The sequence below is a fragment of the Geotrypetes seraphini genome, chromosome 11, assembly GCF_902459505.1.
Source record: "Geotrypetes seraphini chromosome 11, aGeoSer1.1, whole genome shotgun sequence".
Classification (NCBI taxonomy): Eukaryota; Metazoa; Chordata; class Amphibia; order Gymnophiona; family Dermophiidae; genus Geotrypetes; species Geotrypetes seraphini.
In genome coordinates, this window is record NC_047094.1 from 130,450,084 (window position 1) to 130,466,771 (window position 16,688).

Here is a 16,688-nt window from a genome sequence, read left to right on the forward strand (position 1 = left end):
TTCAGCCTTTGCTTGCTAGGTGTGTCCCCAGAGCAGTGCAGAAACCTGGAGCAAAGGCACTAGAAATAGCTCATTTTAAACCCCAAACTAACCATTTGGGGGACTTTTCTTTTTTGGACTCTAGAGGGAGCAAGAGAGCAGATTTGCCTGTTCCACAACTCCCACACAGCTCTAGTTTAGTTCCCAGCAGTCACATGCAGGCTGGAGGCAGAACCAGCCAGAAAGCCTTTTTACCTGAGAGTTTGGGGCGTGGCTGCAGGCTATTACATCAGAGAGCAAAACTGCTAGAGAGGCAGAAGGAAAAGCAGGAGGAACAAAGAAGGCAGGGAGGCTCAGGACCGAGAGCTCTGGATGGCAGTGAACAGCCTGAATGTATGGAGCTGACAGAGGCTGATCTGGAGCCACCAAACTTAATGCCCCAGGATTTTCAAACCATGGAGCTGGAGCTGAACTGCTGTACTGAAGGCAAGTGAATTAAACTGCCTAAATGTTTGACTAGGATACTGTTTGGTTAAGCTTACTAAATGCCTTTTGTTGAGTAACCCTGAAGAAGGTGTGGTGCTTGGGGGTACCTGTAAGAACTTTAAAGAACTGTTTTTGGATTTGGGGGGTTCTTTCCCTCTGGGTGGGGGAAGAGCTGTTACCAGTCCCAGGAAGTAGGGACTGCTCTGTGTCTTCTGTGGTGGGTTTGAGGGCATATCATTTGCAAATTGTGACCATACAGAGCACACTCCCTGGCCAGCAAGTCAGATGCTGGGGCCTAGTGCCATAGCACTAGCACAGGCTGAGGTAGTGATATCAGCCCAAAACACTGTTTTTTTAATATTTGAAAGTTTTGAATCATTAATCTGCTGGAGAACCAGTGGCAGCTTTGAAATCCTGAATTGTGAGTTTTTCAATTTGATTATGTTCCCAATACTGAGGGAAAGGGTTTCCAAGAACTTTATTGACTGGCACTAATCGAGGGACTGTTTGGAATTAGTTTGTTTGCTTTGGACTATACTATATATTTTTGAACATCCTGACAAGATTGATTTTCTTTCTTCCAATGTGGAACTGTTGAACTTTAGGCAAGTTGGTTGGTTTGAATGGGTTTGGGGGTTTTTTGTGAATAAACCCAGACCTTGCTTGAGGCTACACACTTACCTGGTGTTTTGGTATTCTCTTTTCGTGGCCTATTTTTTCCTTGTGCATCCCATAGCAGGTCACGGGAGTTTTCTTTTGTTACTAGTGCCCTAGGACCCATTGCCCTGAGGCTGCCGGTGACAAAGTGGAACTTAAATTAATCATTTTTAATTGGCTTTTAATGGCGTTTTCAATTAGCACCAAGAGTAGAGCTGCACAAAATCCCCAAAATTGAATAATCGTATTTGCTATGCAAATAATGTCAATAAACTGTATAATGTTCACTGTACAACCTGGCAGTGGATTTATGCATGAAAAGAGAGAAAAAGACCTCAGATGCCATATTACTTGAGTGGAACTGTCAATGAAATATCAGACGCTCTATCAAATCAATCATCATAACTTCAAAACCTCTAGAACAGTGTCTCGCAAACTTTGCTGAGCCGCAGCACACTAAACATAGTGGTTGCAGCTCGAGACATCCAGAAGTGCGCGGATGCCAATGAGATGACGTCACACGAATGCAGGACATCGTCATGTCAACATCCGCGCAAAGGCCCTCCAGACAAACCTGAGCCACCAATGGGGGGAGTGCCGACAGGGAAGACGGAGAGGCGCTGACGCCAGCTGATTGCTTACAGGATGTGCATCTTGTGGCGAAAGGCACGATCAATCAGCAGTCAGCTGGCACCGGTGCCTATCCTCCTCCCTGGTGGCTCACGGCACACAGTTTGTGACAGTGGCGTAGTAAGCGAGGGGGGCGGTCCTCCCTAGGCGACATGTTGTGCACCCTTCTTCCCTTCCCCCAATACCTCTAGTTGTTCACCGTCACAAGTAATAACATCAACACATTCCTTGTGACTGCGTCAGCTCTCCTGCTGATGTCACATCCAGGTGCCACGCATAGAAAGGTGGCATCAGAGCGAGAGCCTCTGGGGTCGCGAGGGGCACAGTGGTTTGCGATGCACTGTTCTAGAGGAGGGCGGAAATGAAGGGGGGAAAGGGCGTTACCACCCCGGACACCACATACCCTCACTTTACTTTCTAAAAGGTAGTGCTGTTCTCTGAAATTCCACTAATAGCAGAAAACTCATGATCTGTTTCGTAGACTGATAATAAGAAATGTTCCTTACTATTTATTGAGGTTACCAAGCCCGCCTTCGCAATAGTTTGAACCAGTTGCTGTAAAATCGAGGTCTGGGTGGAAGAAAAAAAACGAATCAAAGAATTCTGCTTTTCTCACAGCTATGAAAGATCACCCTGCCTGTTTCTGTGCACAGTAGACTCTCAGTTAACCGGCTCACTCAACCAACCAGAAGAAAAAATGTTTTCCCGTGTTCCTCAGACAACATCCAAAGTCGTGCTCCTGACCAAACCCCCCCCATTCCCCCTCCCTCCAGCCCCAGAAGCAGCAGCAGCAGACAGGAAAGGCCCTGCCGGGGTTGGCCAGGAGCCGCCTGTATACTGGTGCTTCCTCTGCTCGCCGGCTGCTGCTACTTGCTTCAGGTAGGTGTGAGAGGGAGGGGGAGGGAGTTTGTCAGGACCATCTCTGCTGCTTCAGAAACGGAGGGAGGGGGGATTGTCAGGGCTGGCTCTGCTGCTTCGGGAATGGAGAAGGGGGAAGAGAAAGTAAGAGGGAAGGGTAGCGAGAAAGTGGGATAGAAAGTGACCTATATTTCAATCACTAAAGGGAAAGGGATTGGGTCTTTTTGCAGTTATACGACCACACTCAAAGCGGTTTCCATGCAGGTAATTCAAGCATTTCCCTCTCTGTTCTGGTGGGCTCACAATCTCTCTAATGTACCTGGGGCAGTGGAAGATTAAGTGACTTGCCCAGGGTCACAGGGAGCAGCGTGGGGTTTGAACCCACAACCTCAGGGTGCTGAGACTGTAGCTCTAACCACCGCGCCACACTCTCCATTGATTTGGCCCCAAACTCTCAGCTTATATTCAAGTTTGATTTTGGTTTTGTATTTTAAGACTACATATCGTGACCTTAGAATTACAGGGTTCTAAGTGACAATTTTCAGTATTTTTAACTCCGATCACTTCCGGATTCTATCTGACATGTAGATGTTACAACACTCACGAGGATTTATTGGAGAAACTCTGTTCTGGTGTTAAATCCTATATAATAAAATCTTACCTGCGCATGCGCTTTTAAAACTGCGTGATCCCTGCCGCTGTGATTTCTGATCCGTGGCCGTGTTCCATTTTAGAACGCGGCGGCAGGGATCACTCTAGCCACTCCCCTCGAACATAGAGATACAGCACAGCTGGCGACTCCCCCCTCCCGCCCTCACTCACCGCCAAAACCAGCTACTTTTAAGCCTCCTCCTTCTCGCCGGCTCACCTGAGTTTAAATTCAGAGAAAAGTGCTGCACCACACTACCGCTGGCCGTGCCATCTTCTGTCCACTGTGGCCCGCCCTCTCTGACTACTTCCTGTTTCCGCTAGGGTTGGCCACAGTGGATAGAAGACGCCAAAGCCAGCGGTAGCGCGGTGCAGCGCTTTTTTCTGAATTTAAATGCGGCAGCTGGGAAGGGGGTGGCGGGAAATGCTGCTGCACAGGGAAGGCCGGGAAATGCTGCTGCTGCACAGGAAAGGCCAGGAAATGCTGCTGCTGCACAGGGAAGTGTGTGTGTGGGGGGGGGAATGCTGCTGCACAGGGACAGGGCCGCCATCAGGGCAGTACTACCAGTCCTGCATTCAGGGGCCCGGAGCTAACAGGGGGCCCGGGCCAGTAGCGTACCTAGGGGGTGCGGTGCGCCCCGGATGCACGCCCCAAGGGGGTGCGCAGGAGAGAGAGCTGAACGGGGACGATGGGGGACCCGCGGGGTTAAATATAACTCAAGCCGCGAGGCTCGTCTTCTACTCCGACTGCCCTGCCGCTCACACAGCCAATCGGAAGTATTCCCCGATGTCAGCGCTGACGTCGGAGGGAGGGCTTAAGCAAAGCCCGCCCTCCGACAGCGCTGAAGTCGGGGAAGACTTCTGGTCGGCTATGTGTGCGCGGCGGGACAGGCAGGAAATAGAAGACAAGCCTACAAGGCTCGAGCTACATTTTGCTGAGAAAGTTGCTAAGATGGGCTGGGAGGCAAACGGGAAACACAAAAGGGGGAGGGAGTGCGTTTTGGACACAAGGCATGAACTTGGGAGAGAGGAAGGGAGGGAAAGAGATGCTGAGGTGGGGGAGGGAATGCATTTTTGGACACAGAAGGCATGGACTTGGGAGAGAGGAAGGGAGGGAAAGAGATGCTGAGGTGGAGGAGGGAATGGGTTTTTGGACACAGAAGGCATGGACTTGGGAGAGAGGAAGGGAGGGAAAGAGATGCTGAGGTGGGGGAGGGAATGCATTTTTGGACACAGAAGGCATGAACTTGGGAGAGAGGAAGGGAGGGAAAGAGATGCTGAGGTGGGGGAGGGAATGGGTTTTTGGACACAGAAGGCATGGACTTGGGAGAGAGGAAGGGAGGGAAAGAGATGCTGAGGTGGGGGAGGGAATGTGTTTTTGGACACAGAAGGCATGAACTTGGGAGAGAGGAAGGGAGGGAAAGAGATGGTTGTGTACACGGGGAATAGAAGAAAGAATTTTTGTTCATAGCGAGGGAGTGAGGTACAGACAGTGGCATACCAAGGTGGGGGTGGGGGCGGTCTGCCCCGGGTTTACACCCCAAGGGGGTGCACAGCTGGCCACCCTCCAGTGTTCTCCCTAGGCTGGCAAACTGCGTCTCTTTAGCCACTTGAGTGCCACCGCCGCCTTTGGGAACAGGCCGGTGCCAAGTTCTCCCTGCTTTTCCCTGTGGGGCCGACCAACTCTCGCCACCCGCATCAATTCTGACATCGGAGAGGACGTTCTGGGCCAGCCAATCGCTGCCTGGCTGGCCCAGAACGTCCTCTCCGATGTTAGAATTGACATCGAGTGGCGAGAGTTGGTCGGCCCTGCGGGGAAGAGAAGCAAGGCGAACTCGGCGCCGGCCTGTTCCCGATAGCGGCAGTGGCAGCCTATTCCCCAGTGGCGGTGGCAGCATTTTCCCAATGATGGTGGAATAGGGGAGGGCAAGGAGAAAGAAAGAAAGGGGGGGACAGGGAGCCAGAAAAAAAGAAAGAGGGCTGGGTGAAACAAAGAAAAATGGGGCACGGAGAGAGAGAGAAAGACAGACAAACAGAATGAAAGGGGGTATGGAGAGAGAGAAAAAGAAAGAAGGGGGCAGGGTGAAACAAAGAAAAAGTTTGGGGAGGGAATGAGGTCTGGAGGAGAGGAAGCATACAGGAGGCTGAAAAAAGGGAAGAAATATTGGATGCATAGTCAGAAGAATAAAGTGCAACCAGAGAGTGATGAAATTACCAAAGGTAGGAAAATGATTTTATTTTCAATTTAGTGATCAAAATGTGTCCGTTTTGAGAATTTATATATGCTGTCTATATTTTACACTATGGCCCCCTTTTACTAAATCGCAATAGCGTTTTTTAGCGCAGGGAGCCTATGAGCTTCAAGAGCAGCGTGGGGCATTCAGTGCAGGTCCCTGCGCTAAAAACCACTATCGCGGTTTAGTAAAAAGGGAGGGGGAATATTTGTCTATTTTTGTATAGTTGTTACTGAGGTGACATTGCATAAAGTCATCTGCCTTGACCTCTTTGAAAACCCGCGGAATATAAATGATAATTAACATTTTCTCTGCGTACAGCGTGCTTTGTGTTTTTTAAATTTTATTGTTGGTAGATCATTTTGACTTGGCCACAAAGGTAAGGGGGAGGGAGGGGAGCTGCTGAAAGAGTCTAACTTGACGTGGTTGCAGGCTTACAAATCTTTTGGTCAAAGAGTGCGGCGACAGAGAAAAGTATGTGTGTATTCGGCCCATGGAAGAAGGGGGGGTCGGGGGGCTGGGAAAGGTGTGCTTGGGGGGCCCAATAGGATTGCTCTGTAAGGGGCCCAGAAATTTCTGATGGCGGCCCTGCACAAGGAAGTGTGTGTGGGGGAAATGCTGCTGCTGTACAGGGAAGGCTGGGAAATGCTGCTGCTGCACAGGGAAGTGTGTGTGTGTGGGGGGGGGGAAATGCTGCTGCTGCACAGGGAAGAGCGGGAAATGCTGCTGCTGCACAGGGAAGGGTGGGAGGGAAATGCTGCTGCTGTGCACAGGGAAGTGGAGGGGACGGAGAGGGAAAGAGAGCCTGGAAGCAATCTTGGTATGCTTTGGGGGAGGGGGCCATGAAGAGACAGAAAGACAGGCAAGGAGGCAGCGCATTAAAACGAAAGACAGACACACAGAAAGACAGCGGGCAGGGAGAGAGACAGAAAGAAAGAAAGACAGACAGATAGGGTGCTAGAGAGAGAACTAGAAAGAAAGAAGGACAGACAGCGGGAGGGAGAAAGACAGAAAGAAAGGAAGAGAGAGACAGGGGCAGGGAGAGACACAGAAAGAAAGAAAGACAGACAGACATATATTCTAGCACCCGTTAATGTAACGGACTTAAACACTAGTTAATAAATAAATCCGCACATGTCATTGAACACCAAATTGCCCCACAAACCTCCACTTCAAATTACTGAGAATGACGGTACGGTTAGAACCATGTAATTCTAAGGTCGCGATATGTTTAATATCTGAGGGGTCACTGAAAAGTTCTCAGCCCAACCAACAAAGTTGGGGTTGTGTCCATCGAGGGTTACATGTAATTGGTCCAGTGATTTTTTCCACTTTTTTTGTTCTGTATTTGTCCAACGGAATGAGAAAAAGTGGAAAATCACTGGACTAAGGCCCCTTTTATCTAGCCATGTTAAGGTGTTTATATCGCCAGCTGCTGCGGTAAAATTTCTGACATTCATAGAGATTCTATGAGCGTTGGGGCGTGTACTGTAGAAGCTGGTGATAAACCCTAACGCGGCTTGATAAAAGGAGGCCTAAGTGAATAGCCCTCGATGGAGACTGACTCAACTTTGTTGGTTGGGCTGAGAACTTTCCAGTGACCCCCTCGTAGTACTATTGGACAGAGTGGTTTATCAATATTTTAAATAAAACATATATCTGAGAATCACAGCTAAATTAGCAGTAATACATAATAAACATTATTTTTAAAGGACCATCATATATAAATTGAACAGAAGGCAATTAGCATCTCTAATTAACTCATCATATTATTTATAATCATCAGTCTATAACATTTAGAGGGGCATAATCGAAAGGAATGTCTAAGTCCGTTTTCGTCTAATCCGCAAGTCGTCCAAAGTAAAAAAAAAAACAGCTTAGGACACATTTTCGAAAAGTACATACAAGTTTTTTTTTTCGTTTTGAAATCGTCTAAGTTTACGTCTTGCCAATCTGATCGTCCAAGTCGCTAAATCGTCCATCTTTATACCACATTTTCGTCCAACTTTTCGTCCAAGTCAAAAACGTCTAGAACAAGCCCTCTTGGACGTGGGAGGGGTCTGCAAAGTGATGGACTGAACACCCAGACATGGCACCTAAATAGTGGGGTACCTTACAGGGCATTGCTGTGAACATCACAAAAACGGTGCCATGTCTTCTTCTCACTACAGCTCCCTTATAGGTCATGGTGAACCCCCAAATCACCTCCAAAATCCCCTAAACCAACCTTGCTACTACCCCAATAGCCCTTATGGCTGCAGAAGCAACTTATAGGGCAGTACAAAAGGGTTTGGGGTTTTTTTAGGGGAGTGCACATGTTTATCCAGCAATGCAGTGGTTACAGGGGCTTATGGGCATGGGTCCTCCTCTTCTTGGGTTCCTAACCCACCCCCAAGACGGCTTAAGACGCCTCTGTGCAGCACGACTAGTCTTTCCTATACCAGGCTGCCAGGTATATGGAGGCACATTTTTCAAGTTGTGATTAATATTTTTATGGGGGTGGAGAGGGTCGGTGATCACTGGGGTAGTGTGTGGGGGTCTGTACTATGTGTGTGCAGTGCTTAACTGGTCATTTTTTTGTGACTTAGACCATGTTTTAAATTGCCTAAGTCACAACATCCAAGTTCTGTCTAGGCTGTGTTGTAAAACTTTCGGTTATACATTCAGTACGACTAAGTCTAGCATGGCCCGCCCAAATCCCGCCCTCAACACTCCCCCTGAAATGCCCCGTTTAGCTCTGGTCGTTCAGTGGCACTGGGAAGGCCTAGGTCATTTGTAAACACATCCAAAACCCATTTCGATTATCGGCACTTGGACGTCTTTCGTGTATGATCGTCCAAGTGCCAACTTAGGCCGGTTTTTAGACGTTTTTCTCTTTCGATTATGAGCCCCTTAGGGTCTGGTTCTGGAAGTAGCACCTGTCACGTGTCAATCACTGGCAGATGCCATCTCCAGAATCGCCTCATTTTTATAAACATAGGCGCCGTAAATGTAGTCCAGCGTTTTAAAGGCCTACATTTAAGGTGCCGGTGTCGTGCCTATGGAGGTGCATAGGAACGCCTATGGAAGTCTAACGCCAGTTCCGGCGCAAACCGTGCCCACGCCGGCCTTAGGCGTCCATAAGCCATCCCTCCAAAGGTACGAAGCAGGCGTCTAAAAACAGTGCCACAGAGGGTGCAGTCAATACTGAACTGGTTAAATATTTGGACAAGTTTTAATATCTGGTTTTCGGTCAGGTTTTAGTACCGAAACGGTAATGGCTTCGTTCTTGGATTATCTACACTCACTATTTAGTCAGGGTATAAATGCTCTGATTCTGCAGCTTGATCTAAGCAGTGCATTCGATCTGGTGGATTGGACTATTCTTTTGGATTGTTTAGAATCCATTGGAATCTCGGGGAAACATCCTGAACTGGTTCCAAGGCTTTCTGGGCAAAAGATCGTATCAGGTGTTTAAGGATGACATCTCCTTTTGTTGGAAAAATTCTTGCGGGGTTCCACGGGGTTTCCCTCTTTCCCCTACCTTGTTCAATATTTATCTAGCTTCGTTCTTAAAGTTTAAGTTTTTTTTATCTATGCAGACGATATTACTATAGTCATCCCACTTACTAGTCTGTCTCCTGAATTTATTATTCTCCCTACATCTACTGTAAATCAGATTGAGCTTTGGATGACAGCTTTTAAACTGAAATTAAATAAGGAAAAAACTATTTTTTTTTTTTTCTAGCAACACCTAACGACAAGCTCAAAGAAACAATGATACAGGTGAATGGGTTAGATTACAATAAAAATATTGGGGGCAACGTTGGATAAACATCTTACATTGGAAAATCATACTAACTTACTGACTAAGAAATGTTTCTCGGTGCTCTGGAAGCTCTGTACCATTATGAAATACTTTGACGAAATCTCTTTTCGGCTGTTGGTGCAATCTTCCATATTAAGTATCCTCGATTACTGTAATGTCGTATATTTTAGGGGCCCCTATGAAAATCTTAGAGATCGAGAGTAGTTCAAAATACTGCGGTCTACCTCATTTGCGGTTTAAAAAAAATGGGAACATGTCACTCCTTTCTACCTGAAACTACACTGGTTGCCAGTGGAGCTTAGAGTGCTGTTCAAGTTTTCATGCATCTGCTAGAAAGTAGAGTTCGGTCTGTCCTTTCTCACTTTTCTTGAAGTCACTTTAATAAGAACACACAGAGAGTGCAGTTATTTCCACATCCCTCTGTAAAATCTTGGCACTACAAGAAGTTTCTTGATAGAACTTTTTCCGTTCAGGCCGCCAAATTGAATACAGGGCTCGGTAAAATGATATAAGCTTCTTATGGATATAAGCTTCTTATGGAGAGGGTGGTGGATGCCTGGAATGCGCTCCCGAGAGAGGTGGTGGAGAGTAAAACTGTGACTGAGTTCAAAGAAGCGTGGGATGAACACAGAAGATTTAGAATCAGAAAATAATATTAAAGATTGAACTAGGCCAGTTACTGGGCAGACTTGTACGGTCTGTGTCTGTGCATGGCCGTTTGGAGGAGGATGGGCAGGGGAGGGCTTCAATGGCTGGGAGGGTGTAGATGGGCTGGAGTAAGTCTTAACAGAGATTTCGGCAGTTGGAACCCAAGCACAGTACCGGGAAAAGCTTTGGATTCTCGCCCAGAAATAGCTAAGAAGAAAAAAAAAAAAAAAAAATTTAAATTGAATCAGGTTGGGCAGACTGGATGGACCATTCGGGTCTTTATCTGCCGTCATCTACTATGTTACTATGTTTCTTATTTAGATTTTAGGAAATTACTAAAGACCTATTTATTTAATAAGTTGATATCTTAGACATGTCTTTCCAGCAATGTAATATGTTTTTAAGGGCTAGAAATATCACTATGTTGAGCAGTGATGACCTAGTATAATAATGCGTAAACTCAGAGGTTCTGACATGTTTAAGATTTTAGAAATAGTTTCCCAGACTTTATTCCAATAACCTACTCAGTGTGCACAATCCCAGTGTTCCTGTAGGTGTATGGCTCCGGTGTCTCTCTGTGCTCTCTGTTTTGGATATCACATGTACTTTTGGCTGCATGTTGTGCTGCTACTTTCCTCCTTATAGATAGGCATAGGTCTGCCTGCTGTATTACATTATGTAGATAATATTTTGTGAATCTTTGCATTGGTATGGCATGCATGTTTCTTGACTTGTTAACATTTATTGTACTTTCTATACTAAACTCAATAAAATTTTTGAACTAAAAAATAAGTTGATATCTTAACATTTTTCTTTTAACTTAATTATGCTTTTTTAAATCATTTTTTATTACTTGCATTTTTATCTATGTGGCATGCTTTTTATTCGGATGCATTATTATATTATTGTATTTCACTAGGATATTTTGATGGAACTGTATGTATTGTTTCCTATGTTGTGAACCTCTTAGAACCTTGCCGGTATGGTGGCATACAAATAAATTATTATTATTAATAAAAACAAAAATTTGTATCCCGCTGCCTAATTTCAGGATTCCATTTGGAGAATTTGGCCTTTAGTAAAAAAAAAACTGACAAATAAATTCCCAGTGAAAACCAGAAAATATTACTTCACTATCATGTAAGCTTGAAATCTCTGTCTTGTTCACCTTGGATTGCAAAATTAGCACAGATAGTATAAACTTTAATATGACATCATGTTTCGAACGTATGTAAAATATATGCTATTTCTCAATGGAAACAACAAGATTGTCCAATAAGAACAGCAAATATGCACTTCTCTGCAAAAACTTTCCTGTCGTCTCGGTATTACTGCTGATTTACTTGTGATTATTGGAAATACTTTTTGGATTCTCCTCTATATCTGAACCAAAGAATTTGTGACACATGTTGGAAAAACAGGGATCTTACGTTAATGTCTCCTACTTCAGAAGACATCAGGGAGACCTTGGTGCTGTAGAAAATGAGAAAAATCGTGTTAAGAAAAAAGAAACTGGTACCTGAATCTGATTTCACCATCTAAAGACTTGATAGGAGGAAGAGGCAATAAGAAATGATCAAATAACAAGGAGCACATTTTAGAATTCATAGGCCATAGATTATTTGCACTTGGAAATGGGATTTCTATGTAGGAGCATCCAAAATTTGCAATGTATTTTATAAAATCTCACTTAATGCAAAATTTAGTATTCACAAAAATGAAATGCAACATAGAAACATACAGGCAGATAAAGGCCAAATGGCCCATCTGCAGCATCCACTATCTCCTCCTCTCCCTATTGGCTACGGCTCTTAACACTTGCATCTCCTCTTCCTATAGGCTAAGACTCTTTACACCTGCATTTTGAGGTCATAGAACTTTATAGTTATAGAAACATTGTAACATGATGGCAGATAAAGGCCAAATGGACCATCCAGTCTGCCCATCTGCAGCATCCACTATCTCCTCCTCTTCCTATTGGCTAAGGCTCTTTACACCTGCATTGTGATGTCATGTTGGCAGATAAAGACCAAATGGCCCATTCAATCTACTTATCCACAGCATCCCCTATCTCCTCTTCTCTCTAAGTCCACATGCCTGTCACACGCTTTCTTGATTTCTGACATAGTCTTTGTCCCCACCATTTTTTTCGGGAGACTATTCAATGCATCTACCGCCCTTTTTGTAAGAAAGTATTTCTTAGATTGCTCCTGAGTCTATCACCTCTTAACTTTATCCTATGCCCTCTCATTCTAGAGCTTCCTCTCAAACGAAAGAGGTCTTACCTCAAGTGCATTTATGCCATGTAGGTATTTAAACATCTCTATCGTATCTCCCCTCTTCCGCCTTCCTCCAAAGTATCTAATCTAATCTTTGGGGATCGCTTAATGCGTATAAAGGATCAAGGCCATTTAAAATGTTATGAATCTGGCAAATCAAAGGGAGATTACAGAAAACAAAAGCTATCAGAAAACAATGAACATTCAAATTCAAATGAGAACTCGGATAACTTTACAGATATTAGCATATTCTGTAAATGCTACAGAATAGCATTTGCAGAATATGATTTAACCCAGGGTTGCTCACACTTTTTTGGCTTGCGAGCTACTTTTAAAATGACCAAGCCAAAATGATCTACCAACAATAAAATAAAAAATAAAACCCCCACAAAGCATACTGTATGCAGAGAAAATGTTAATTATCATTTATATTCGGGGGCGGGGGTTCAAAGAGGTCAAGGCAGATGACTTTAAAATATGCAATGTCACCTCAGTAACAACTATACAAAAATAGACAAATATACCCCCTCCCCTTTTACTAAACCGCGATAGCGTTTTTTAGCACAGGGAGCTACGCTGAATGCCCCGCACTGCTCCCGACGCTTATAGGCTCCCTACACTAATAACCACTATCGCAGTTTAGTAAAGGGGGGCCATAGTGCAAAATATAGACAGCAGATATAAATTCTCAAAATGGACACATTTTGATCACTAAATTGAAAATAAAATCACTTTTCCTACATTTTCCTGGTGATTTCATGAGTCTCTGGTTGCACTTCCTTCTTCTGACTGTAAATCCAATATTCCTTTCTTTCTGCCTCTTGCATTCTTCCTCTCCTCCAGATCTCATTCCATTCCCCAATCAACATCTCTCTCTGTTCCTCCAGGATTCCAACTTTTTCTTCTTCTCTCCCTGCCCCTTCCCCTTTCTTTCTCTCTCTCCCTCCCTGCCCACTTTCTTTCTGTATATCTCTCCCTGCTCCCCCCCACCGCTGATTTCTCCCTGCTTCCCCAACAAGGACAGGTGCATTCAAGCACCAGGCCCACAAGCCTTCCCCAACGATGTCAATTCTGACATTGGAGAGGAAGTTACGGCCCAGCCAGGCAGTGATTGGCTGGACCGGAACTTCCTCCCCGATATCAGAATTGATGTCAAGGAGGGGGGGGAGGCTGTGGGCCCGGTGCTTGTACGTGCCTGGCTTGGCGTCAGGAAAGCAGGGAGAACAGAACGCAAAGGCAATGTGAGTCAATCGCGGAGCCTGGGATGGGCTCCGCGATCAACTCATGTTGCCTTTGCAATCTACTGGTCGATCGCGATCGACCTTTTGGGCACCCCTGATTCAACCTATTCATATAATCGTGCCTGAACTAATGGAAAGGCAATTGTTCTATACACTCAGCTATGAGAGTCTGATCTGGCTTGTTTGCTTATCATATAGAAATGTTTTTAGTTTTCTTCTACATTTTCCATTCTAGTGTCCTGTGGCGGGCTATTCCATGTTTTGATGACAACATAGTTAAACAACAAATTGAAGATGCATTTATACTTGGTTCCTTTGGGTAAGGGAAGGATCACCTGCAATCTTAGTGATTCGAGTTGATGTGAAGTACAGCTTTGAGAACAATTGGATTAACTCCTTTGACGAATAATTGTTGCGAATGTGAAATATAATGTATGATGCTTTGAAGGAGATCCGAGAGGTCATGGGTAACCAGTGGAGCCGTCTGTTGCAGAGTCAAGCTTCTTGAACCTGAATATTAGTCTAATTGCAGTATTTTGAATGAATTGTAGTCTTTATAGTTGTTTGTCACTTAGACCTGTGTATAAGCAGTTGCAATAGTCTAGTTGGGAAAGAATGAGCATTTGAGTTAATATACTGTAGCAAAGTGGTATTAATAGAAGAAGTGTCTGATCAGACAAATGTTTCATGATAAAGATGGGGTTTTTTCAGAGATTTGAGATTTGTGGGGTGTATGAAAGAGTAGCATCCAGGATAACACCAAGGATTTTGGATAAGTTTTGCACATTGAGAATAGCTCCAGATGGTAGGATGATAAGAGTTATGGGTGATATAGAACCAGAGTAAATTAGTCTTGGCGGTGTTTAATTTGAGTTTGTTATTGTTGACCCAGATAGAAATTTTGCTTATTCTTTCTGAGATTTTTTATGAGATGTTCAGAGCAGTTAAGTCAACTTGTATTAGTAGGAAGATGCCATCTACATAGGTTAGGAGTTGTTCTCTATTTATGAAATTGATTTCCCCAAGAGGCCACATGAATAAGTTGAATAAGACTAGTGATAGAAGGGAACAGAATGCTTGGAATGATTAAGAAGAGGATCACGAACAGATCGGAGAAGGTTATCATGCCGCTGTACCGGGCCATGGTGCGACCCCCACCTGGAATACTGCATTCAGCACTGGTCACCGTACTTGAAGAAGGACACTCAAAAGGGTCCAGAGAAGAGTGACTAAAATGGTTAAGGGGCTGGAGGAGTTCTCGTACAGTGAGAGATTAGAGAAACTGGGCCTCTTTTCCCTTGAAAAGAGGAGACTGAGAGGTGACATGATCGAAACATTCAAAATAATGAAGGGAATAGACTTAGTAGATAAAGACAGGTTGTTCACCCTCTCCAAGGTAGGGAGAATGAGAGGGCACTCTCTAAAGTTAAAAGGGGATAGATTCTGTAGATTTTTTACCCAGAGAGTGGTAGAAAACTGGAACGCTCTTCCGGAGGCTGTCAATGGGGAAAACACCCTCCAGGGATTCAAGACAAAGTTAGATGAGTTCCTGCTGAACTGGAGCGTATGCAGGTAGGGCTGGTCTCGGTTGGGGCACTGGTCTTTGACCTAGGGGCCACCGCGGGAGAGGACTGCTGGGCACGATGAACCACTGGCCTGACCCAGCAGCGGCAATTCTTATGTTCTTATAGAACCCCGAGATACACCACAAAAAGATCTCCAGCTTTCAGAGAAGGTGTTGTCTTTCCACACTATTGGTTAGGAATGAGATAAACCAATCAAGAACTGGACCTCCTATTCCAATTTCACTACGTTTCAACCACAGGAGGTTATGATCCACAAAGTCAAAGGCTGCTGATGTGTCAAATTGTAATAGGATGGCTTGTTTTCCTTTGCATAGAGATTGCTTAATGTTGGTTGTTAATGTGAGAAACCCTGGGTTGTGCCCTGAATCTGTATTCTGTTGGATGTAGGCAAAAGTGTTTCTCGATATATTTTTTGAGTTGTTTGCAAACTACAGTTCCAAGTAGTTTAGTCAATGTAGGGATTCCTATATGTAGTTGGAAGGAATAGGTAAGTCTGCACTCTGGGTTTTGGGAATAGGAGTCAAAGCTATGCAGCCCATTTGGCGTGATAAGTTTCCATCATGGGACAAGGTGTTGAGAAATCTGGTTAGCCATTGGTTAATGGCATACATATTAAAGTCTCTAAGTCTGTCCCCAAACGATTTATGACAAAGACCACTAACCAACTTTGTAGCAGCCCTCTGGACCAACTCCTTCCTATTTATATCTTTTTGAAGGTGTGGTCTCCATAATTGCGCACAGTGTTCCAAATGGGGCCTCACCAGAGACTTAAACATCGGCACTATCCCTTCCCTTTTACTACTGGTCATTCCTCTCCTTATGGACTTGAGCATCTTCCTGGCTTTGAATGTCGCTTTTTGTATTTGTTCTGCCACCCTGAGATCATCAGGCACAATTAACCCAAAGTGACATAAATTTTAAAAAAATAAATGACATGTATCTTACCTACTTGCATACATCTCTATACATTAAGGGTCTGATTCTCAAAACCACGCTATAACTTAATTAGTTTATATGGCAATAAATGGTGTGGCAATTGACAGTGTTATTTAAAACCAATTAAAAAGTAATTAAAAAAAATATAGGCACCTTCAAGTTCGGTCTATAGAGGCGCCTACGTGAAAAGTAGGTGTGGTTTGCAGCTGAAGTAGACGTAGTCCTGTAAAGCCCTGGCCTACTTTTCTAGCGCCTACTTTTGACGTGGCCGCAATTCTACAAATGGCGCTGTAGCATGATTAACATGCGAAGGCGGCTGTCGATAATGGCGCTGTTTGCAGAATTGGGCCCTCGTTACCTTCTGTTTGAATAAAAAGTATTGAAAAATATCATAATTATTAGTACCTATCCAGAGACACTTCGATCTTCAATCTCTCATTCACCATGGAAAATGCAGCATCTAAAACAATAATCTGAAATAAGATAATTTAAAATGAGTCTTTTTGTGTCTTAGCTCCTTAAGTTGGTATATAGGCTTATAAGTCAAAAATATTTATAGAAGAATACGTGCTGTAACAACCTTAGGGGAAGGATGGACTGTAAACCTCCCCACAATATCTTCTATATCACAATTGTTAAATAACAAAGTCTTCAGGCCCTCAGAGGTGCCACCAGATGCTCAATAATACTTCATAGCA

The 16,688-nt window shown here is 44.4% G+C and overlaps 1 protein-coding gene across 1 annotated transcript in view; it reads right to left on the minus strand.

The window, feature by feature from the left end:
• Positions 1 to 2,169: 2,169 nt before the first annotated feature.
• Positions 2,170 to 16,688, minus strand: part of LOC117368888 (BPI fold-containing family B member 4-like) — a 55,665-nt gene continuing 41,146 nt past the window's right edge. Inside the window, exons 12-14 of the mRNA XM_033962629.1 lie at positions 16,396 to 16,463; positions 11,379 to 11,421; positions 2,170 to 2,322 (exon numbers count right to left, since the gene is read on the minus strand). Coding sequence (XP_033818520.1) covers positions 2,170 to 2,322; positions 11,379 to 11,421; positions 16,396 to 16,463 — 264 coding nt within the window. The remainder of the gene's footprint in view (positions 2,323 to 11,378; positions 11,422 to 16,395; positions 16,464 to 16,688) is intronic.